This window comes from Brachyistius frenatus, unplaced genomic scaffold (assembly GCF_029030835.1).
Source record: "Brachyistius frenatus isolate BFR_SWC_R1_liver_20210118 unplaced genomic scaffold, ASM2903083v1 Contig_76, whole genome shotgun sequence".
Classification (NCBI taxonomy): Eukaryota; Metazoa; Chordata; class Actinopteri; family Embiotocidae; genus Brachyistius; species Brachyistius frenatus.
The window spans coordinates 609,349-635,204 of record NW_027210675.1 but is presented as its reverse complement, the minus strand read 5'-3'; the positions used below and the strand labels follow the sequence as shown (position 1 = coordinate 635,204).

At 39.7% G+C, this 25,856-nt stretch overlaps 1 protein-coding gene across 2 annotated transcripts in view; it reads left to right on the top strand.

Moving 5' to 3' along the window:
* Positions 1-25,856, top strand: part of lama2 (laminin, alpha 2) — a 182,072-nt gene that overhangs the window by 102,199 nt on the left and 54,017 nt on the right. For both annotated transcript variants that reach the window (XM_069708505.1, XM_069708504.1), the window contains exons 22-33: positions 3,276-3,382; positions 4,144-4,416; positions 5,349-5,529; positions 8,393-8,529; positions 10,907-11,038; positions 11,486-11,590; positions 15,395-15,538; positions 20,468-20,644; positions 21,259-21,444; positions 21,671-21,789; positions 22,323-22,440; positions 23,937-24,089. In XM_069708505.1, coding sequence (XP_069564606.1) covers positions 3,276-3,382; positions 4,144-4,416; positions 5,349-5,529; positions 8,393-8,529; positions 10,907-11,038; positions 11,486-11,590; positions 15,395-15,538; positions 20,468-20,644; positions 21,259-21,444; positions 21,671-21,789; positions 22,323-22,440; positions 23,937-24,089 — 1,832 coding nt within the window. The remainder of the gene's footprint in view (positions 1-3,275; positions 3,383-4,143; positions 4,417-5,348; positions 5,530-8,392; positions 8,530-10,906; positions 11,039-11,485; positions 11,591-15,394; positions 15,539-20,467; positions 20,645-21,258; positions 21,445-21,670; positions 21,790-22,322; positions 22,441-23,936; positions 24,090-25,856) is intronic.

Below are 25,856 nucleotides of genomic sequence, written 5' to 3'. Positions count from 1 at the left end.
GAATGTGAAAAGGAAATGAGAAACACTCTTAAGTGCTTCCTTTCTTCAGTCAAACAGCTTAACCCTGGAGTCCTCCACTTGATCTGCTCCGTGGTCAGCAGAACCTTAAAAGTCGAGCTTGTGCGCGGTGTCGCTTCCAGGTGTGTCTATGAAGAGGAAGCAGGACTTCTGCTGAAAAGCAATATTAACACAAACATTGTTAACAGAAACCATAACAATAACAGTAAAAAATATGGTACAATTTTACATGTGCTCCTCAATGAAAAAAATTCAGGCACACAAAATGAAATGTCTGAGTAACAATTTATTGCATACATATTGACACTGCGTGTGTGTGTGTGTGTGTGTGTGTGTGTGTGTGTGTGTGTGTGTGTGTGTGTGTGTGTGTGTGTGTGTGTGTGTGTGTGTGTGTGTGTGTGTGTGTGTGTGTGTGTGTGTGTGTGTGTGTGTGTCTTTGTGCTCCTTCATTTTGTGTGAAATTATGACGTGAAGACCAATTGGGCCGGTTGGAAAAAGCACGATGTCAACAAAAGCTATTTGAAGTCGGGAGTTTTCGAACTTAAAACCAGATTGTAGCTGTGTTATGAAGAGAGAGATGGATTCATGTTTGTTTGCAACATGTTACTGACACAACACCACCACACAACTCAGATTAGCCCATTTTCATCCTAATGTCAGTTCCGTTCACGAATCCCGTTTAAAACGTTTATTGTGGCAGCAGAACATGGCGAGAGTTTCATCACGCAGATGTGAATATATAGACATCGGGGAGTGATATTTTAAATATCTTAAATCACCCCGCAGCCTGCGGGTGGATGCTGGAGTGGTGGTGTGGCTGAAAGTACATGCAAATGTATAATGCAGGGCAGCAGTGCCGTTGATAGGCTGAAGGGGTGAGATGGGGGATTTGTGCAGCTCAAATCGACTGCCAAAGTGTGAGGGTGTGTGCGTGTGTGTTAGATGATTATAAAGTATGAGTTGACTGGCTGAACTAACTCGCAACTGAGTGGATGCAGCCAAAAGAAGACAGGACCTACTGTTGTCACAACTTTATTTTCCAAAATGCATGTTAAAGGCAAAACAAAACCATATTTAAAAAAAAAAAAAAAAAGATGGAAACACAGTGCGAACGGGATGACAGCTGCCAGTGACAGAGGCTCAGTTGTGTAAAAAAAAGAAAAGGCCTGGATTCACAGGCAAAAGGCTTAAAGGCATCATTGGAGCTGGTTTATGTCTTTGTTTAAGTGTCTGCCATCCCAAAAAAATCACAGCGCATGATTGGTTGACGCGCTGTGTCAATGTGACAATGTGGTTGAATTTGTTTCAGGAGAACACACACCACAACGTATGGCAGCAGCACAATAACTACTGCCGATTGCTGCATAGCTGAACGGAACGTATTTCAAGTTGGAAAAACCTACCTGTATCATGAGTCGCTCGCTGAAAATAAAAATGCAAGAAAGAGCACCGTTTTCTCCCACAGCACGGCTTGCATTGCAGCAACTGACAGAACCGAGACCAGATGGTCCCTGAAGGGTGAAGCTAGGGGGGCGAGGGACTGCGTGAGAGAGAGAGAGAGAGAGAGAGAGAGAGAGAGAGAGAGAGAGAGTGTGTGTGTGTGCTTGTGAAACAGTCAGGGGTGTATGTGCATTTCTTTCCTTGTAAGTTTAATCAGGCGTGTATGTGTGCATACATCAGCATGTACTGCGTGTAGCTGAGTCGGAGAGTACAGTATGTGTGAGGGGGCATGCGTGCCTTCCTCCATTTGTATGTGAAGCATAAATCAATACATGTTGTGTACCGTATGTCTGTTTCTGCATATATTTCTCTGGGTGAGTGTGTGTTCCTGTGCGGACATCTGTTGTGCCCCTTTATCTCTCTCGCTCACTTTCCCATCCCACAATCAACTCCGTCCTTCTGTCTCTTCTACATCTAAGAGGGGAGAATGGCAGGAGGTAAAAAAAAAAACAAAAAAAAACAGACCACGAGTGTGTCTTTGCAAAGTGATGTGAAGTGTGTGGCTAATTTTCCCGAGAAGGTGTATGTAGTTTTGTGTGTACGCATGTGTGCCTCAGACAGCCCACGGACCAGATGGAAGCTGTGATGTTCGCGTTTTTAATTGTACATCTCAGGCGCTGATTGGCATGTGTGGGTGTGTCTTTTATCCTGGGTAGAGATTTAAGCACACAAAGTTTGAATAAAGTTGAAGGCATACAAAGTATCATAATTAGACAGTTAGCGGGAGAAAGAGCGAGGTTTTAAAATGTCCTCTGATAATGTGGGAATACGTTTGGGTAATTCTGTAACCAAGCCATTCGACTCGCACACGTGACAAAAGCATTGAACTGAATGTTATGCAATGTTGTTCAATGCCTGAGACATCAGGCATTAAGGTGCGAGTATCCTCTATTGTTTCTAAAGTGTACTGTCAATGAAAAGGAAATACATTTCTATAAATTCATGGCAAACTGCGCCATTTTGTTGAGGTGGGAAAGAAGTTTGGTATTTTAGCTGAGTGCCTCCTTTTCTAACTAATGTCTACATTTCAAACAGTGTTAATTGTTTTACTCAGCAGAATTCACAATTAGGTTTCAATGCATCGAACAAAACGGGCGTTTTTCTTTCAAATAGGCACATGGCTTTGTTTTGACTGTGAGGACGACTGGTGTGTGCTTCATATTTGGTGTGCTTTGGGCTTTTTTTGGGGACGGGGATCTCCCTTTCTCATGAATGGCACTGGTTGTGTGTTTAATCACTCAGGCTCAAGTCGCGTTTCCTCTTTTCTATCATGTACTCTTCATTTTCACACTTTCTGGGTCCTAAACAACTGCAGATGTAACCGTTTTAAACTTTATTTTCTCAACCAAAAGTTATTTATTAATGTACAGTTAAGTCAGTGTAGCATACGATCAGTGAGTTGTTCAGACCCGCAGTAAATTTGTTGCTGGTCAGTGTTGAATTTAAAGTAGTAACGAGCTTCATGTACTGTTGGTGATAGCAATGTTGTCTCAATGTAGGACTCGCATGCTGTTTTTGTTTTTCCTTTACCTTTTTTTTTTTCCTCTTTATGTAAAAATGACTGACTGGCAAAACCAAGTGAGCCCACTAGACTGAAGAATCTCTTTAAGCAATAGAACATTTGCTTAAAGTGGATATTGACAACTAATCCTAAAGATGACCTAAAGCAGGATCTGAGCTCTTCTCCAACTCGCACCACTTGTGTTATTGTTGAATATGCCGGCTCTCAAGCGCTCCTCTCTCCTCCCGTCCTGCAGCCTGCCAGTGCCATACTAACGGCTCTGTGTCTGAAGTGTGCAACAAGGAGAGTGGGCAGTGCCCGTGCAGAGAAAATGTGGTCGGACGACAGTGTGATGAGTGCATGGTAAGTATTCAGACGGATATCAGTATTCTTAACAGATGGCGACAATATGCGTTGATTTGTGTTTTTTCATTTTCCTCTTGTGACTTGAATTCTGACCCTTGTTTCATCAGTTTTTTTTCTGCAATGTTGTATTTATCTACAGGATTTTCTGTGGTCTTTTTTAACCCCAGTCACATCTGGCACTATTCTCCTATTTGTATTTTATTTGATCTTCCTCATCACTTCTTATCAAATGTGTTTTATACCCAACAATTTAGAGAGCACCTGGCAGGTCCAAAGCTGATTAATGTCTGTACCGCTTTGCTATAATCAAGATAAATGGAAACGTTACGGGAACATAGTGATATAATGGTAACTCACTGTTATACTAGAGAAAGTAATCTATTTCTTACCGCTACTCAGCATGTATTTCAGCGACACCATGACAGGTTAAGATGTACCTGCTTAGCTTCTGCAGGACAGTTTGGCTGCAGCTTTATATCAAGAAAAACACACTATTTGAATTGTAAGCTGATGTTGCTGGTTTTACAGTGGAGTGTTTCACTGTATCTTCTCAGCTGTACACTGTTGGTTCCTTTATTGTTAAATGTAATACTAAAAATAATATGGTAGTGATGGTATCGAATTGTGTTTGTAATCATTATACTTTTTCTTTTTCTTCTTACTCTCACTTAATTTGGTCGATTTTATCTGCCCTGCTCACCTATTCCTGATTGCCTTATCTACCGCCCCTCCGCCTGTCTGCGTTGTGATTGGTCCAGCCTAACTGCTGGTGGGATGCTGAGCGTCAGGAGTGCATGCCCTGTCGCTGCAGCCCTCACGGATCCATGACCCAGCGCTGCGACATCGAGGGCCGCTGCATCTGTCGCCCCGGCTACGTGGGCCGACACTGTGACCTGCGTCGCCAAGGTTACGAAAGGCGGGAGACACGGCGGCCCGTGGAGCGCGTTCCCATGGAAGCTATGCAGCAGAGATGGGACGGGTCTTCCCGCACGGGGGGTTGTCCCAGGGGCGCGTACAGGCCTAGCACAGGGGTAACGCACACTGCATGTGGATGGCAGTGGTGTGTTTTAAGTAGCATGGGCGTGTTTCTTTTTGGATTGTTGTGCAAATGAACACTCGGGCCTTAACATGTTCAAGACATATTGCACTTGTGCAGCAAGCATCAGATTGTGTGTTCTTGTGGACGTCTTGGTTTTGGGGTCTAGATTTTTTTTAATATTGCATGAAAAAGTGGGGCGTGTCTCACTACTGATGTATAAAAAGGGTTTTATTAGCATGACTGTTTCTGTTTTTTCTCCAAAAGACATTTCTTTTTCAAAATGTCTGCTGGTGCTCAAAATGGGTGTTGTAAATGTCAGTAGTTTTTGGCAAATCTTTTTTTTTTTTTTTTTTTTTTTCCGCTGAACTGCAGCAAATTCTTTTTGTCCGACCACTCTTCAAAAGACTTTTTTTTTTTTAAATCGACTTGTGTGGTGTTCTGTAGAGGAGCAGTCTGTGGACGTCCGGGTTCAGTCTAATGAACCAACACGCATGGCATTGTGTTCTATTTTCCATATCAGCAACAATAGTGCATTTTGAGAGCATCAGACAGCTTTTAATACTCTATTGCAGTTTTTCGATTGCTTCTCAAGTGAAGACAAACAGTCTGTCTGGACTTTTTTTCTTTTTATCCTCCAATTTCCTAAATTTTTTCATATTCGTTCAGTCTTCAGAAACATGTCTTGTATCTCATGGTATTATAACTTGCGTGTCTCTTTGATTTTATTTGAGTGTGTCTGCAATTTGTCTAACCCAACTCCTCTAATTTTTTTTTTTCCATCTCTACTCATTGACCTCTTTTTTTGTGTGTGTGTGTGTGTGTGTGTGTGTGTGTGTGTGTGTGTGTGTGTGTGTGTGTGTGTGTGTGTGTGTGTGTGTGTGTGTGTGTGTGTGTGTGTGTGTGTGTGTGTGTGTGTTTCACCAGCCGCGGACGCACGGCATTACCACAGGTGGAGTGTGTGTCCCGTGTCACTGCAACTCGTTTGGTTCCAAGTCATTCGACTGCGATGAAACCGGTCAGTGTCGGTGTCAGCCGGGCGTCAACGGGCCCAAATGTGACCGCTGCTCTCGAGGATTCTTCAACTTCCAGGAGGGAGGCTGCACACGTAAGCAGAGATATTTTTTTTTTTGACTTGACTTTAAAAAGAGTGCCCACACAAAAAAAAAATAAACATGCAGTTTTGTCCTGTAGTTATACTGTAAATTGCAATTAAAATAATGCCAGCACTTGCAAAAAGCTGTCCCTATTAAAGTGCTGCTCTGTCCTTCTGTCATTTTCATTTAAAGTTTACAGAAATCGTCTAAGATGGAGAAGTTTTATTTGGAAAACGTCCGTGTCATTTCAAAAATGCATGCGCATCCCTTCAAATCATTGTGCTTGTTTCCTAATTATTGCAAAGTAAAATATTTTTGTGCCCACAAGCAAAAACACTTTCAGTGTGGGCATTTCTTTTGTTGCAGTTGCATCTGTACCTAAACTTCAAACTTTGCAAAAATGATTACTACCTCATGATATGGGAATCACCGTCTCTTTCTGATGTTATGCCATTAATTGTACATAGGTGAGCAATTCTCCACAGGCAAAAGCTGCTGCGACATCAAACAAAACCCCTTTGTGTGCTTGTAGATCAACGATGAAAAGAACAAATGAAACACAGAAGGAAGAAAAGGGGAAGGAAGCAACTAGAATCAAATTTGAGGGCTTAGACCCAGTATCTACAAGACAGTGAAAAGATGAAAAGTTGCCAAGAGAAACTTGCTTGATATTAATGTCTTTGAAGGTTGAACACACAGAATAGGAATTACATAACCAATAAATTATGGAAGTAAAAGAATTTCTATGCATCTTGGCTGGTGAATAACCAAAAGATCTTATAAATGTTAGATGTCCAGAATATTTATAGAAGAGATACTTAATACAATCAAATCAGAAAATAAGAATCCTAGATACATTTCTGGTAGAAAAATTATGGATCTGAGATCATGTTTATATTTGCCTTTTTGCATGTGTGCAAATCACATAGCTGAACATCAGTTTAAAACAGGCCGTTGTTCATGTAGTTTTTGGATTGCTATTTATTGACATCATATTAAAACTTGTTTCTGTCATTCCCACCCGTCATTAGTGATGTACATAGATTCATGAGGGCTCCAGCTAATTCACTTTCCACACTGAAAGCCCAAATTCTTCAAGGTTGAATCAGTTTGGATTTAAGATGAACTGTATTCACACCTCAAACTAATGTCAAGGTTAGCCCAAAATACACAGCAGTGATTTGAGCTTGCAGCACGCTGGCATTGGATTAGATGTTTTGGAAGTGGAGGTTGAATTAATATTGCAAATTTAGTGAATGTGTAACCAAAAAAAGTAGAATAGTTTCTGTGAAAGAGGTATTCTAAAATACACTGTGTGCACCAAATATTGATTATTGTTCTTATAAATCTGCTTTGACATTTTTAAAGAAAAATAGTACATTCTCATGAAAAGGAAAAGTGGAATCCATGAGCACTTAAACTCACCCTTGCTAAATTCAATGCACTCGAGTGCTTCTCCAGCCTTAGTTTGTCTATAATAGCTTATTTGGCAAATGTAACCTTATGTTCGAAAAACTAACTATTTTGCTATTAGCTGTTTGTTTCAAACGATGAATCTTTCCACCATTGTGTTAGGATGTGTCATGTCACCTTAAAACACCTTATCTTCATTTTTAAATGTCTAATCCTGACTGGAGTGAGGGAATATGTTCCAATTGTGAAATCATATGCCCTAAAAACATGGCCAACCAGGTGATAGGTGTTGCAAACTTTGTGGTGCCCAAAATGAGGATTAAGCATCCACGCAGCCATAGTTTGATTATTAATAGCTTTTTTTTCCACAATGCTCCTTATGCAATACATTATTGATGCCAAACACTATTGACAGCCGAGAAGAACAGGAATAAATTTGCCAGAAAACCCAATCACACTACAGCAAAACAAGATAGGACTGGGAATTATTTGCTTTCATCCATCTTAAGATCATTACCACAGTGCATTGGTCAGGTCGAAGGAATGAATATCCTGCTTGTATTTCATGTTACGGGAATTTACTCCAGAATACAAATAGGATTCACAGTGTTGCAAATGTGTTTTCCAAAGATTTTATGACTGAAACCTTCTCATGATCAGCAAAACGTAATGTAAAAAGGGAAAATAAATCACGTTCAATTTTAGGAAACTGAATCAAATGAAATCCTAACATAGACATTGAGCCTTAACATACCAACTCAACCAGTGGACTGCTGGTGATAATGGAAGTTAACTTGAAGTGAATTTTGGCCTTTGAGGTGTTATGTCTTTGGGGATTTACTGGGATTTCTTAATATAAACAACTCAATATTTCTTTAAAAAAACAACAACTAATAATCCCTTTAAAAATCATATCAAACTGAAATTATATTTAAATGATTGTATTATTGTTTAAAAGGCATTCCCCAACTTTCAAATCCTTTTTTGGAAGGTGCCACATAATATTAAAACCATTTTGGTTGTTGTTGTTGGGCCAATTCACATCAGTCCTGCCAGATGAGAACTGTTGCCAAAATGTTTCAACCCAAAGATTTAATTTTGGCTTGGTCACTTCTCTGTTCTCAGCCACAGACACACTGTTTTTGTTTAAATTTGCCAGCCAGCATGTCATAATGTTGTGAGAGAAAAACTGTCATTGTCGAGAACAAGACGGAGTAAGCCACTGAAAAGAAAAAGAAGCCCCTGTTTTCAGGTGATAACCGCACAACCCTGCGCTGAGATTTATTTTCACTCTCCTCTCCTCTCCTCTCCTCTCCTCTCCTCTCCTCTCCTCTCCTCTCCTCTCCTCTCCTCTCCTCTCCTCTCCTCTCCTCTCCTCTCCTCTCCTCTCCTCTCCTCTCCTCTCCTCTCCTCTCCTCTCCTCTCCTCTCCTCTCCTCTCCTCTCCTCTCCTTTCTTGCAGGCTGTGAGTGCAGTCATGTGGGGAACAACTGTGATGCTAACACTGGACAGTGTATCTGCCCTCCCAACACCATTGGTGAGAGGTGTGACCGCTGTGCCCCCAACCACTGGGGCCATGACATCATGGCCGGCTGCAAGGTAGGCTGAAGGATGTATTTCAAAAGGGCATTCACTGACATGTGTTTAACATACTGGTGGTAACATACGGACTGAGTCAGAGGAGAAATGTAACGTTGGTCAACTTGCAATGTCAATACAAATTGTATTTTGAAGAACGTACTATATCTCTCTGAGCAATTTGAATTCAAACTTTATTTTAATGTGTCAGTGATGGATACATTTAGAAAATATATTACATGATGGCTAAATGATCTTACTATCAATCCACATAGACTGTGTTTGTGCCTGCTCAATACATTATTCTAAATTCTAAATTACCACATGAAGTTAACTTTTTAAAGTTGACAGTAGGGGTAAATATACTAAAATAAAAACATGTAGAGGATCTGCTTTTCTTCTTCTGTTTCTTCTTTCTCAGTTTTTTTTTTTTTTTTTATTCCTCCCCCCTCTAAAGTCTATATGCTCCTTCTTCTCTAGTTATTACTGGGCTTGTTTACACAGCCTTTCCACTTTATTCCCTTGTCTTTATCACCTTTCTTTCTGTGATACTCTCATTCCCATCTCCTTTAATTACATTTTTTTGTTTTTTTCAACCGAGCTCTGTACAAAGTGTTTGAAAAGCAATTGTTCTGCACTGAAACTATCTCACCAAAGGGCCACGAGGCAGCCACAACAGCAAACTTTTAGAACTAGCAATAGACTATTAGCTGTTTGAGGCTTGAACATAAAAGTACTGCAAGTCTCAGTTCAACAACAGATTAATCCAGGAGACAACAAAGACGGATGGGACAGATCTAAGTGGGACCAAATGAATGTAAAAAAAGAAAAGAAAAAGGAGTCGAAGACTAGAGAACAAAGCAGAAAGGCACAACAGAGCAGTCAGGGAAGTACAACAAAAGTCATAACTGCCTGAGCAAAATACTGTAGATACAAAGCAGCTTTTAAAGTGTTAAATGTTTAATTTATTAAAGATTATTTGGAGACAATAACACCTAATCAAAAGCCATATCGGCTAATAGTATGAATAAGCTTCAACACGTAAAATATCACTGGAAATCAATTACTGAAGTCATTAACAGCGAAAGACTGTCGCTGTGGGTCAGGAGTTCAAAATTAAAAAGCTTTCCAACTCACGATTATGATTGTTCGTCTGCAGCTTTTATCTGGAGGCACACATAACAAACATCTGTTTTCATGGCATCTTTGATTGAGACATCTGTCAATTGTAATGTTATGCAACAATGCGCACTAATTGTTTCTGTGCTATGACAGCACTTTGACAGGTTGTTAAAGTAATTTCACTCCCTACAGTCATGCATACCAGGGTAGCTCAAAAAGTTCAGTGACTGCTTTTGTTGCATGAAAATGTAGCACAGCACCGTGATGAGCATTAAGCAGAGGGAAGCTATAACCTTTGTGAGAAGGTATTCCAAGTTACGTTCCTTGATCAGCATCAGCGGCTTGAGTTACACACGTTTTTGTGGCCACTTGTACGTGCGCGTTTGCGATCTCACCGTGGACTTGAGAAGAGAGCGCACGTATACGTTTTATGTCAAACTTGGGAAATCGGCAGCTACTTTAAATGAGGTAATGAGCCTGAACAGTTATTTTGAGTGACACACACATTTTAGAGGTTCAGAACGTCATCGCCCAAAACCAAGTCAGGAGCACAACCAGGTGTTTTTTTTTTTTTTTTGTAGTTGACATTTGCAGAGTTGTGCACCATGGTTTTGCCCCCCAGGTCAGGCTATCAACATCGAGTTCTACTGTGACGTTCTGACGCAACCGAGGGGAAACTACTTGAATGGTGGCACAATGGCAACTGAACTCTCCAACATGACAACATGCCAGCTCACTGCATGTTGAAAGCAAGTTTCTCACCCGCGATAACACAGTCATCGCTCCCGACCACCCCGAGTCACTCAATCTGGCTCCTCGTGAATTCTTTCTCTTCACCAAATATTTGACACAAAATCCGACGTGCGCCCTCTACTCAAGCTTCAGATCCAAGATGAACTTGCGAAGGCGGACTTGTCAGTGGTCACAAAACAATTTAACTCAGGTGCTGATGTTGATCAAGCGATGTAACTTCAAAAAAAAAATCATGCTCACAAAGGTTATAGCTTCCTGTGCTCTGTGCACATCACTGTTCGCTCAGTTTGCACACAACAGGAAGAGTCTCTGAACTTTTAGATCCACCCTCACATGCACAACTTCTCATGTTCAATTTTTGGACACGGATGATTAAAACTCAGTTATTGAACTGCACAAATGTACCAAGACAAATGTTTTCATTGTCTGTAAGAAAAAAAAATATTTGGATTTTGTTGATGTCTGAGTAAAGTAAATTTTTACAACAGCAATAATCTCAGTCTGCGTGTTTGTGTGTAAATAGGAGTGCGGCTGCAGTGTGATTGGCTCAGTGACCCAGCAGTGCAACGTGAACACCGGCTGCTGCTTCTGTCGCGACTCCTTCAGAGGAGAGAAGTGCAACGAGTGTCAAATGGGATACAGAGACTTTCCTCAGGTAAATGAACCATGTGAACATGATGTTTTTATTATCAAGGAGATACATGAAGAGACACTGGAGAGAATCTCTGGTGGGATTGGGTCATGAGGGTCTGAGAGTCTCTGTGGCTCCATAGGACAAAGGAGAGAGATTTTCATAGACACAACAATGCTGTTATTCTGGATTTCATGATCTTGTTTAGAAGTTTATCTCAGAGAAATGTTGCCACTTTTAAAACTCACAATTCAAATTGGAAAATAAGTGGACAACTCTATTTTCGGTGTCCGTCTGAACTTCACAACTAGCATGGGAGTGCGAAGATAATGGGAACACTTTCATTTTGGAGTGAAGCTTAATGGTGTGGTGAAGCATAAAGCACGGACACACTCTGGTAACTCTTCTCTGAGCCTGCTATGTTGTTGATAACAGAAACTTGGCATTGTCTGTCATCCACATTTCCCACAGTGCACCCAGTGCGAGTGCAGCATCTTGGGATCGGACAGCCAGACCTGCGACCTGGAGAGAGGAGTGTGTGGCTGCGCAGATCGAACGGGAAAATGTAGCTGCAAGGTACAGTATACACACACTTCGACTCATAAGTCCCACCTTCCCACATACTGTTAAAGATTCACTTATTTCATGTATTTATTTATTTTCCTGGCAAGACAATACATTACAGCGTCCACTGACACTCTGCCCACCTTTCACTTCTCAGTGTTTTGTGTTTGTGAGAAAGCGAGAGAAGAATTTAGTATTTATTATTTTGAATCCAGATAGGGATGATAGATTTTAAATGTCAGTGCAGATTTAAAAACCTACTTCACATGCTGTCTCTGTCCTTCCTGTCTGTGTTGACAGACTGCACATGTTTGCGTTTTGTAGTATATGTGTCTGCAATGTGTGTAATTATTCCAGTAAATGTCATGCTGAGGCGTCTGTCATGACGGGCATATATGTATGAAGGCCTCTATATAACATTCACACACACACGCACACACACACACACACACACACACACACACACACACACACACACACACACACACACACACACACACACACACACACACACACACATTACATACATATATCAGGCTTTTCTATGCTGTTTAACTGCCCTATTGAAATAATAAACCGAACAAACATGCATACAAAAAGACTGAACATAAATATCATAACTTTATTTGTATAGGTGTAACTACAATATATTGTACATATTTCTCATTGTACTTTAGCTAATGTGGCCTTTTGACATTTAGTCGTAGTTTGAGTACTTTTCAGTAGAATTCAAACTCGAGAACATAGAATATCTTTGTTGGTGCTTTACCGTCAGCCGCCGTTGTGGTTTCACATTGCACTGGAAATCGTCCTATCATTACATTATCTTATTATTTTTTGACCTTGTACTTTCTTGTTGAAATCTTATTTTTCTTCATGGCAAGTAGAAAAAAATGACACAAGGAGGTGAAATAACTTGAATTTGTAGTGCAAGTAAAAACACTTTGTACAGTTTGACAGCTGCAGCCGAAGGCAATTGGTTTTTCGGTTGTCCGTCCCAATCTTGTAAATGAGATATCTCAGGAGCGTCTTGAGGAAATATCTTTCAACTTCTCAAAAGCATTTTTGTGGACTCAAGGATGAACGTATTAGAATTTAGAGGTTAAAGGTCAAAGGTTACTTTTACAAAACACGTGCATGGCCATAGCATAAGAATTTGGTGCTAATTATGACAACATTTTCAAACAAATGTCAAATAGGATAAGAAGATGACAAAATGACATATTATATCCAAAAGGTCAAAGGTCAACATCACTCAAGAATTTAGGAGATTTGTATCATATTTCACATTTGGTTGGACGATGAATGGGTGACACTAATCTTGTCCAGTTGAAATTGTGCTGATTGTAAAGATCTTCTGTGCTGTCAGGTTGAAGATGTGTGAAACATCCACGTTTTAGGATTTTGTTGTTGTTGTTGTTGTTGTTGTTGTTGTTGTTGCTTCTGTACAGCAACAGCCATATTTGAAACATTGTCTTTTGTCATGGCTACAAATTTGTGTTCTATCAGAATCAGATTTTTTTCAAAGTTTTCATTACATATATAGTATTAGTCTGGACAGACAGAATATAAACTGCGACTTGGCTGGTTGGCGGAGGCATACAACTGTAAGGCTGTAATTCTTGTCTTAATCATATTTGAGACATCTTCAGTACTGAAATCGCTGCTGAGATCTGCTAGCCAGAAATTGTTGCTTTAAATCACTCAATTTATACAAAAAAATTAAAAGAAGCTTGAGTAATACGAAAGTGTTCTCACATTTAATGTAAATCACAGGTTAGATCTGTTCAGATATAGTTAAACCATTTTAAAAAGAAGGCAGGTGGGTACTCCAAAAAACAAAATGCCAGGGCATACGCCACACTTTTGTGTGTGTGTGTGTGTGCGTGCGTGCGTGTGTGTGTGTGTGTGTGTGTGTGTGTGTGTGTGTGTGTGTGTGTGTGTGTGTGTGTGTGTGTGTGTGTGTGTGTGTGTGTGTGTGTGTGTGCGTGTGTGAGTGACAGAGATAGAGGGAGAGATTTACAATCAAAGCAGTGAAATGTTCCGTTTGAGAAAACTGGAGCTGGCTTGGTATTTTGATCCCTCCCATCACTGTCTCTCTCTCTCTCTCACTCTGCCCTTGAAACACACACACACACACACACACACACACACACACACACACACACACACACACACACACACACACACACACACACACACACACACACACACACACACACACACACACACACACACACACACACACACAGACAGTCTTTGCACACACCCACGCACACACACAATCACCCATATACAGACATATAAAGCATATATTTCACACTTTTCATCCTCAGTTTGACAAGCTGATCAAATTATTACATATGCACACCTCTCATCGATTGTTTTAACACACACGCGTGCACACATATTCACGTTTGATACGGACTGGCTCAGACCGGCGACACCTTTCTTCTCTGCTGTCACTTTTTGATCACATTATGCCACATAAAAAAAACTGCGTACAGATGCACACGTGTGATTCATGGCCTGTTATGAGGCCTCAGATCACCGGGTCTCATCTTCTCTCTACACAGGAAGGAAGTTGACGGCCTGTCACTCATTCGTCACCCGTCTCAATGTTCACACCACATCTGTGTTCCTGTCTATTTGTATTTCTCTATCCATGGAAGTATGTAATGTACCTGCTTTACCTTCCGTCAATAGTACCATCAGAAATAAACAGTCCCGACTGATCATATTTGGAAAGTTACAGATTCAGGTTAATTTTGAAATATGATCATTGATACTATTTGAAAGGACCAAGTTTTAGCTTTAATTTGAGTAGGTTTACGTCAACATTGAAGGAGCTGTGTGTAAGATTTAGTCCCTTTTAACAGAATTAGTTTGCCAAAATCAACAGCTAAATACATTTTAAAACAACTGGTGTTCACAGGAAAACTAGAGAATAGCAAACAGCCTGAAAGGCTGAAGTACACTTATGGTTAAGCCTTCTGGATGAGGCATGTTGAAGTGGACTGCAAAGCAAGTTAAGAATGTTCTCCAGGATTTTGACGTACATGTTTGATTGTCAGAAACTAAGACCTGTTAATCAGATGCTTGTGGTCTGGAACAAGGATCGAATATGATATCATAATTTGCTGAACAACAAATGTTGAAAAACGTTGTGTAATAGTTTGAGTAATTTATCAAGCTCTTAAAATTCACTTATTCCTCCTCCTCAGTTTTGGGGACCTTTGGCCTTTCTCGGTTTGATATGATTGTAAATGTATGCATTGTTGTATGGAGGTCTTGGGCTGCTGTAGGATTAAGCTAGGAATGTGAGTTAACATTGGTTGGCATGTTTTTGTGAGACAAGACAATAGATCAAGTTATGGAATAAAATATATCATAATCTCACCATCGATTAGTAGTTGTACTGATTTACTCAACATGTAAACATCCAGTCCAGTGAGATTCTTTCTGCTACTCAACGGAGCCAAGGCATTTTCTGTAATTTTGGTTGGCTGTATTTAAGTTGCCCCAGTATGTGCTGCTGTCCAAGTTAACACTGTAATTACAAACTGAAATTGCTATAGTACTGATAAAATCACAGTTATGATCATGGGTTAATTGCCGTTAACACTTCAACATTTTTTCAGCTCAAGGACTTGAGCCAGGAACCTGTTCTCACAGCATCCAGTCAGCCCTACCAACATCTTGTTTTGGAGTACTTTACGCAAAATGTGCCTGGCCTCAAACAGAAAGGGAAATTTTCAAGTATTTCCTGAAGCTAACTTTACCTTTCTGTGTTTGCCTGTATGTATCTCATTTTAGGAAAATGTGGAGGGACACAACTGCGATCGCTGTAAGCCAGACACATTCGGGTTATCGGTACAAAATCCGCTGGGCTGCAGCAAGTGTTACTGTTACGGACTGACACACTCCTGCACAGAGGCTCAGGGACTTATCAGGATGTGGGTGAGTACACACATTTTTATTTTACTTCTCTTCTGTCACTCTTCTGCTTAATTGTTTAAAACACTCCATAAAAATTACTTTAATGCTTGTGAAAAACCATAGAGTGACCCAAAGCATCACTTTCTTCTTGAGTCTTTTGATATGTTTGATAGATGTGAGACAAAAATAGCCAATGGATTAAGTGAATTTGAAGCAGTTATGTCTAATCATTCATATTTTGAACCTCTGTACCTTTTAAAGTTCAATTTCAAAGCACCGCTGAACTGTTTGGGCATTTTAGCTGTTGTGTGTTACAAAAAAAAATCAGCTACTGAGCTCAGCTTTACAGAGTGCTACTATTTGAACATTAACGGGTTTTTTTAAATCCATTCTCCATGTTGTCCAAAACCCTCATAATGTCTCCAGTGACTTTTAAAGAGTAGTTTCCCGTCTGTTTTCATGTTCACTTATGATGTCTGTTGCCTGTAATGTGATAAAATAGCGGATCTAACCAGTACAGTCGTTTCCTGCTGTAGCTATGCTGGATTCACACTCTGTCTGGGCCAGCTTCCTTGCTGAGACAACACATTTGACAGCTGACTGCCTACAACTGACTCTGCATTATGCCAGTGTTGTACACCAAACTTCATGTCCTCCATTAATCATTATCTATGGATGATCAGTGGCTCATTTGAATATGTGATGTTAATAGATCTGATTATACTTGATCTTTTCCCTGTGGAATACCAAAGATAAAAATGTTTGCCTCATACTGTATCTGTGAGTAGTAAACAGACCAACATTTTGAAATCATAGAGCTGCGCTGCTGGGGTGGCGAAAAAGTAGATCCACTTTGTTAGTTGGTCAACACTGACATTCTTGACCTTCCCTACACTGTCTACTTATTTAGAAGATCTACAGTCAAGATTACATTACATTTCATTTAGCTGACGCTTTTATCCAAAGCAACTTACAATAAGTAAATTTCAACCATAAGGGTACAAAACCCAGAACAAGAAGAATCAAGAAAATACAATTTCTTCAAGAATGCCAAACTACAAAGTGCTAAAAGTAAGTGACATTTTAAGCGCTACTAAAGTATATAAATATATATATTATATATATAAATACCTATTCAAGGTAAAGTCGGAAGAGGTGTGTTTTTAGTTTGCGGCGGAAGATGTACAGAGTTTCCGTTGTCCTGATGTCGGTGGGGAGCTCATTCCACCATTTAGGAGCCAGGACAAGTGATAGCAGAGTTGTTGGAGAATGGTGTGAAAGCCTGCTGTTTGTCTAAGTCATCCATTGTAACAGCCGGAAAACGGTTTATGTTTCTTTTTTTTTTAGAAAATACGAACAAAAGTTTGAAAATGAAATTGACCTACTTAAAATCAAAAACTGAAGTATTCAACAGTCAACAAGTTGACAATCAGTTGTTCAGGCGAGGTGTTTTTAATAGAGGCCATCGGCAATAAACTGTCGTTGCCGTGGTAACCGTGGAGGTTTTCTTTGGATGGAAGGTGGCGAGAGGCTTTATTTGAACAACAAGCATTCACTTCATTTATTGTTGAGAGAAAGACAGAGAGAGAGAGAGAGAGAGAGAGAGAGAGAGAGAGAGAGAGAGAGAAGAGAGAAAGACAGAGAGAGAGAGAGAGAGAGAGAGAGCTGGGCAGAGAGAAAGACAGAAAAAATGGAGAGTTTATTGGAAAGAAGGAGATTTTCTCTGAACCACTGACTCGTGAGATTACACTGAGTGGAGTGGGACACGCATGCGCACACGCACGCACACAAGCAGAGAGTCACCATATCTTGACGGTATACACATACACTATGCAAACACAGTAATGAACACATGCATTCACTTACACACTCCCAAACTCACACTACATGGGGTTACATGGAGGTCCGGGAAGATGGACACATACAGACACACACATACACATTTTGCCATAAACACACACTTTTTCAGGGGTATTTACCTCTGATTAGACAACTGTGTGTGTGATTGGACGGATATTTACTGGATGTTAAATGCTGCTCGATGATCTGCACTGATATAATACAGTAAAATATGTAACCTTTATCTGGAACCTGTCTTCTATCTGTGAATACAGATAGAAGATGAAAGCACTGATAAGATAAAAGGAAACATTGTAAACAAGGCCTGGTCAAACAAAATGACTGATACTAGTAAGTCAGTAACTGTTATGAATACAAATAATTAAAATGGTCTATGAACTCTTAACTTAATACCATGTTAATCTCTATAAAAACCGTATTAGATCATCAGGGGCTTTGCTACTAAACCTGTTCAATATGAGCAAAATCTGTGATGTCAGATAACATTGTTCAGTATTTCAATGATGATATGACTTGCAATGAATTATCAAATATCGAAGCGTGCATAGTAGCTCTACATTGTACTCAAATAGGTGCACTGCTAGAATAGACCTCAAACCCTAAACAGCAAAGTCCACTGATTGAAGAAATAAAGAAATAATTGCAAACATGCTTTTATTGAACAATGAATACCCAATCAATTACATGGAACATTATTGGCATGACCCGTGTAAACATCCAATGGCTCATATGTTGGCATGTAAATTGTTTTTCCTTATTTATCTCGTTTCAGGCTGTCGTCTGCGATGCGTTTATCATCCATATTAATGCCGTGAAAGAAAATGTGATTTATCAGGCAGCACTAGTTGTCACCGGTGAATCTCACGCACAATAAAAAATGTGCAGGAGTATTGTGGTTCCGGCTGTCATAGCAACATTTAACATTTTTGAAAAGTCAGTACTTTTGCAGATGAAATCAGCACTTTTATGTGTTTCATGTCTAAAAAGGGTTGTATTTGCTTTTCTATTATTATATTATATTCTAGTATTTTATTCTATTATTTCTATTATTATCTTATTGCTTCTGTATGCTGCTGTAGCGAAAAAATTTCCCCTCGGGGATTAATAAAGTAAATACCTACCTACCTACCTACCTACCTACCTATTTGCATAGTATTGTTTAAATGGCATTACAAAGAAACAATAATCCTTATTCGGATTTAGCTTTATACTTGATGGCATGCTGTACACACTCAAAAATCCAATAGGTAGGAATCTCTTATGTTAAGTAGGAAGTGCTTCACTGTGTTCACCAGCTAGTTTGAAATTTAGCTCCGAACAGGTAGTGTGCTGTGACTCTTTTTTTCTCAAGGTATCATTAAATTCTAATATGATTACATACTAAACTTTTTGTTGCTGTTACTTACTTGTTGTAATGGTCATATCAAGGAAATGGCAAATGAGAAACTTATTCCTCTATGTAAATGTTGGGAGTTGAATTTATTTTAAGTAAAACTTAAGACAGAAATGAGCAGTTTCCTATTTCACATGTGACTACCTCTCTGTTATGCAGCCAGTATTGCCAGTGTGTCCAGGCCATGGTAACGTAATAGATTTCAGATTCTGTCCACTCAACCAAAAAGCACCTTTCCATAATGCCTCAGATATTATTCACACAATATCCACATATCAACACCGCTGGACTACAGCACCAGAGAGAGGGAGAGAGATCCAGGCTCGAGCAGATGAATCCATTTTTAAATCTGTCCACTCAACCACAACCCGCAGTCAATAATAAACTCTCATATTATTCAGGTAATATTGAAATATCAACACATGAAATGGGAGACAGACAGAATGAGAAAGAAAGGGCTAGTTTTTCTCCACACAGTCAGTAATAACTCAAATATTATTCACAAATCAGAGAGCAGTGGAAAGACCGACACCGTCAGTTTCAAGTTATATCCAGAAAAGAAAGACATTGACATTTACTGACTTTGACCACTAATATCAAGATCTTCATACACTGAAAAAGCAAGAAACATCAACACTGATAGGTTAGGTTTGCTTTATTTATGAAGTGATTGTATTCCCAAAACCTAAAAAAACACTTTAGGAAAGTCCTGTTTTGGTGCTCTGAAATTAATGTTTAAAATGTTTATTTTGATTAAACTGTTCAGGTGCCGCCTCACTAAAGCTGTGGGAGTGAAGTGTTCTACAAGAGTGAGCTTAGCAAAAATAAATGCTTATAAATGGCATTGGATTAAGCTGAAGAGTAAAAGTCTTTGTCTTTAAAATCACAGATTATTATCCACATAACTAAAAGGACCAGAATTGAATTAACTAATTAACCTCATTTAAATGATTCCCTGAAAAGAGACTTGGAAAACAGACTATTTGTAGACAAGAGTCCATCAGGTAATTTTCCAATGAAACATAAAAGGGTCCTCAATTAGTTCAGTTTTGATGGCTGCATAAATCTGTCATCATTATTTAGGATATCTCACAATCATCTGTGTCCAGAGTAAATGAGAAAGAGAAGGAAAGAAATCAAAAATACTAAGATTTTCTGTTATAAGGCAGGCGTCTGAGACAAAATCCATTTGGATTGCTGTCTGGAAAAGTCAAAGGATGGAGAGGAAGGAGCTTTGTTCGAGTCAGTGTCATTAGGAGGTGAAGAGAAGAAGACCACATTATGAAATGTGGCTTATGTGATTGAATTTAATATCGTGGAATTCTACTCACCCATATACTGTTTGTGCATATGATGTGTCAGAGTCACTTTATGTTACATGGTGAAATTCTTCTGCTGAACCAAGACTGTCTCCTATGACGCTAAATGAATAAGTTTGGACTCATTTCCAGTTTGTACTAACACTTAATTCTACTGAGAACTCAAGTTGCAGGACTGGAAACGATGCAAAACCATTTTACTAATCATAGAGCTTAGTACATACAGTTTTATAGTCATTTTGATATACAGTGTGAGCAAAAAACAATATCGAGTGTGAATGTGAATACTCTCCTGAACAAAAGCTATTGAGATCTTGTGATTAATCTTCAAGGATCATCGCAGCACTTCATCAATATTTTCTTTGTTGTGTATCTTAGTTAACACTGAAGCCAGAGCAGACGGTGCTCCCCCTGGTGGATAAGTCCAACACTGACGAGACGAGGAGGGGAGTTAGCTTCCAGCACCCTGAGATCCTCGCTCACGCAGATCTCATCACCTCGACTCTCTCTGAACCGTACTACTGGAAACTGCCAGAGCAGTTCAGAGGCTCCATGGTAGGAAACCTCACTGTCAATTTAATTGTTTGTGTCATTTAGTAAAATATATTTTTGTGTTTTGTGACATGCCTGCCACTTCACTTTTGGCTATGATGGCTGGAGGATATAGTTTATACAGCATTTTTCAAAGGTATACTCTCAGTTTTCTTTTAACTTGGAAAGTAAACTGGGTTCACCTGAATGAAGTGTGTGTGCCCTTGAGACTCAACAAATGTATTTCCTCCCAAAAATTGGACTTGATTCATCTTAAAATGTTAATCTTTCGCTAACCACGTCTGTGTTTACTGACATATAGCCTTCCTCTTTTCTGCCTTTCCTGAGTTTCTTGGCGCATTACCAACCGCTGCTGATCAATGAAATACTGTTTCAACTTCTTTGTGTATACACACACACACACGTGCATCATTCTGTGTGCCAGATAAACAAAACTTTTCCATAGAGGGCAAACATTTCTCAAGTTACCTTTAATCCTCTGAATGTGAAAAACAATAAATCATAAATATTCAGTTTGTTTTATTAAATGGAAAGTCTGTTCTCTAAAAACTAAAAAAAAAAAAAATCAGTGCAGTCTCGGTTATTCACTTCAGCCAATTCTTTCCCTCTCTCTTTAGATCACAGTGTACGGTGGGCAGCTGAAATATGCAGTGTACTACGAGGCCAGAGAGGAAACTGGTCCTTCCTCCTATGAGCCTCAGGTCATCATTAAGGGTGGTCCTAACCACGACATGTTAATGACACGCCACATACCGGGACTCCAGATCGGTCAGCTCACCCGCCACGAGATTGACATGACAGAGGTAGAGTAAGGCTTGACAGTAAAGTGGGAAATTAATAATAGTAACGAGAATAGAAGTATTTGAGGTTCCAGTTTTAAAGTTTTCTATTAAAAAGCAATAGCTAAAATTAGATTTGAGCAGAATTGTATTGTATTTACTTTTGGCAATGTCAGTTGGTCAATGCAAACAAGGTTTATTTCACGAATAGTCCGCAGTCGAAAAATTGATTGTGTGTACATTTGTATAGCATGAGTGGAAGCACGCAGACGGCCGCTCTATGACTCGAGAGGACTTCATGGACATTTTGTTCTATGTGGACTATATCCTGATTAAGGCATCACACGGAAACCTGATGAGACACAGCCGGTAACAAACAAACACACACACACACACACACACACACACACACACACACACACACACACACACACACACACACACACACACACACACACACACACACACACACACACACACACACACACACACACACACACACACACACACACACACACACACACACACACACACACACACACACACACATTTCCATGCCCGTCCACACAGTTTGATCCACCAATAAATATGATATGATTAAACAATAACTTTTGGGAACATTTGAATTTCAAGGTGTAGTAATAAAAAGTATCTTTACTCCTTTGAAAAGACAAGTTGACCTCCCCAGCAGAAACATTATAACCTGCTGAATATTATCATCATAGCTCTCTCCGGATATCCCATATTATACCTCCAAATATGTATAATTTACTATATGTCTACTTCAAATCGTTGAAAGTACCTTAATTTTAGATTTTCCAACTGTGCCAGCAAACTAGGACAAACACAAAGGCAAACATGTGTAAAGTTGTGTTCATTATATTTTTGTTTTTTGACTTCAGCATTTCAGAGCTCAGTCTAACAGTGGCTGAGGAAGGCAGACCGACCAAAGAAAGTGAGAAAGCCCATCAGATAGAAAAGTGTGACTGTCCATCTGGATACTCTGGACTTTCCTGTGAGGTACACATAAATCTTTATACCTGCGTACATAAGAACTTAAATTTACAAAATGTTGACTTATTCAAAAATAGATCAACTCCAGTACATTTTAATCAGTGTGTAGAGATTTTTTTTTACAAAAAAATGAAAAGTAAGTGTTCGTTTTGAATCGAGTTACATAAAGAAAATGTCAAAGTAAGCTGAACTCTCGCGTTTCAGAACTCGGAACAATCGCTGCTTTTTGTCTGCTGCCTTCACACTTTGAGAGAATGGCAAAAACATGAGGTCACAGACTCGGCTTTCAATAGTATCTCACAACTTTCCATTTTACATTTAGTTCAGAGTTTTAAGCTTCTGAAATGCCTTTCAGACTCTCCTGTTTTTCTTATTTTATTTTATATTTTTTGCTTTGCTTAGCCAGGATTAAGCCTCACTTGAGCATCTCCTCCACTCACTTGTGATTTTGTCAAAGCAATTGACTTTCAGCTGCGTCCAGCTCCTTCTCTTAAGCCACAGAAATCATATAGCACTGACTCAATCTTTAGTTTAATGAGGATTTTGTGGAGACGGCTTATGATACACAGCGACAACAGTTTTGGATAATTCTGCTGGACGGCGGTGCCTGAAAGTTATTTAGGTATTATTGTGTTAATCTCAAAGGAATACAAGGTTCGCCAGCAAACTTTTAACTCTATTTTCCAGCGTCTGTGACATGGTGTGCACAGCAGCGCGCATCTACATTTCCTAATAAAAAAAATATTTGTGTACATAATTTAGAAGCTACAGATACTGTTGAAAACGTGCCAAATAGCAAACGGTAGCTAAACTTGAAATGTTCAGGTCGTGGAGGGCTTGGCTGACAGATGGCCGTTCTATTTGTAGCTGCCGTCGTTGTTAATAAAGTATTTTTAAACGGGCGTTTAGTGCTAGCAGAGGGAACAGATGGCTCTTTAAATGGACTCCATTAATTATTACTGAACAGGAGAGAGAGGAAGAGAGAGGTACCTTGCATGTCTGTGTGTGTTAATATGTGCAGATTAGTGTGTGTGTGTGTGTGTGTGTGTGTGTGTGTGTGTGTGTGTGTGTGTGTGTGTGTGTGTGTGTGTGTGTGTGTGTGTGTGTGTGTGTCTGTGCTCAAAAGTTACTGAAGGGAATAACTCTTAATTGTGTGTATGTGTGTGAAAGAGAGAGTGGTCAACAGTTGCCTAGAGAAGTAACGATTAGGGATAATTACGTGTGTGTGTGTGTGTGTGTGTGTGTGTGTGTGTGTGTGTGTGTGTGTGTGTGTGTGTGTGTGTGTGTGTGTGTGTGTGTGTGTGTGTGTGTAGAGGTGTATTTGTATTTTAATATCAGGCTTGGTGTGAGCTGATTGTGGGAACACATGTTCGATCAGATTTAGAAAAAATTAATAACAGAAAAGATTAATAACAGAAATACACTTTACAGTGTATTTCTGTTATTAATCTTTTCTAAATCTGTGATTATCTCTGTGATTCTTTGTCTGTCTGTCTGTGTAGGAGTGTGCTGCAGGTTTCTACCGTCTTCGCGCCGGTTCCCTGACATCTGCTCCAGTATCCAGAGTGCCCACCGCTGCCGGCATGGGCAGCTGTGTCCAGTGCCAGTGCAGTGGGCACTCCTCCACTTGTGACCCTGAGACATCCATATGCCAGGTAAATGAGTGTGTGTGTGTGTGTGTGTGTGTGTGTGTGTGTGTGTGTGTGTGTGTGTGTGTGTGTGTGTGTGTGTGTGTGTGTGTGTGTGTGTGTGTGTGTGTGTGTGTGTGTGTGTGTGTGTGTGTGTGTGTGTGTGCGCGTGTGTGCACGCAGCTGGAAGCCCTCATAGAGCCATATGTTGGGTAATTTCTGTAGAAAAAAGGGAGGTGAGGGAGTGAAAAAGGTGTGTGTGTGTGTGTGTGTGTGTGTGTGTGTGTGTGTGTGTGTGTGTGTGTGTGTGTGTGTGTGTGTGTGTGTGTGTGTGTGTGTGTGTGTGTGTGTGTGTGTGTGCGCGTTGGAAGGGATGTCAGGTACTGTACTTAGCCCTGCAATAATTAACGACCCCCGGCTCACTCATATTTTGTGTAATTTCCTTTTTCCTCTGGATCGGACCCAAAGCTATTTCCCTACTTTCAGAGAAATAGGAGAAAATGCTGTGATCATAAGATATACAAGTAGAATACATTAAGGTACAAAATAAAAGAAACATGACCCCCACAGTTTTTGACAAAATGCATTCAATAGACCGTTACACACTCCAACTTAAACAAAAAATTTTAAAAAAATGAATGCAAGTGACTGAAAACACAAAAGAGAAATGGTTTACCTCTTCTTCTTCTTTTTTTTAATGGTATTTGAATATTTGTGTATGTGGTTTGATGTGGTTTGATCAATACACTCAGATAAGATGTTATAACCTCTGAACAAATGCTGATAGATGCTGGCAGTGGTTGGATTCTTGTGGATCCTCTTCATAAGATGTATACCCTTCTGCATCAGCTTGCCAAGATGATTTTTAGCATCCATAGCTTGAAATATGGCAGGTAGTCTACTGCAAGTTGCTCATTTCTTTATTTTTTAATAAATGCTCAATTATGATTCCTTTCTGAAAGGCAGAGTTGTGACTCAATTTTACCAGGAAGTGTTCAGTGCAGATCCATTTTTGTCTCAAAAGCTTTCTTGAGGTGGAGTGTTAAGTCATGACATAGTTTGACTTCTGAATACTGACCTGTAATTCCTTAAAATGTCATTTGTGAAGCCAAATGTCCCTTCTCGTGTCCCAGTTTTGTGTCTTAACCTGGTTTGATCATATTTGGGATATGAAGTTTGCATTGAACACGAGAAACTTGGTTATTTGTATTCCTGTAAACATCATCGTAGCAGTACTGAGGTTTTGATCATCTTCATACAGCTCATCCATCTATCTTCTTTACCAGCAGAGAATGTTCAGAAACGTATATACATGCAGTTTCCGCGTACCGCAGGTAGCATGTAGAGGTTTCTACTATACAGAATAGGATGTTTACATGCGCAACTCATAACCAGGATACTTATACGCATGTAAGCACACCCATTCAAAAATAATTCAGTATTTTAAATATGCCTAAAAACTGTGTAATGTCAACAACTTAAATCTCATTTTTAAAGGATTTCCAATCCATTTCAGCATATTCATTGAGACCAAGTCCTGAACTTTCATGCACCAACAGTTCGTGTTGAAGAAATGTTACATGGAATCAGCCTTAAACTCACCCAGTGTGTCACATGCTAGACAACAGTTGTGGTCCAATAAGGCTGCCGGTGTTTGTTTCTCATTCTCTGTCTCTCTGCTTTCTCATTATTTTTCATTGTTTTCTTTTCTGCCGTTGCACCTCCTCTCTTCATTTTCCTCTTTCCACTTATGCTACTTCTTTCTATTGGTTCCTCTTCCTCCTCTCCTTTGGT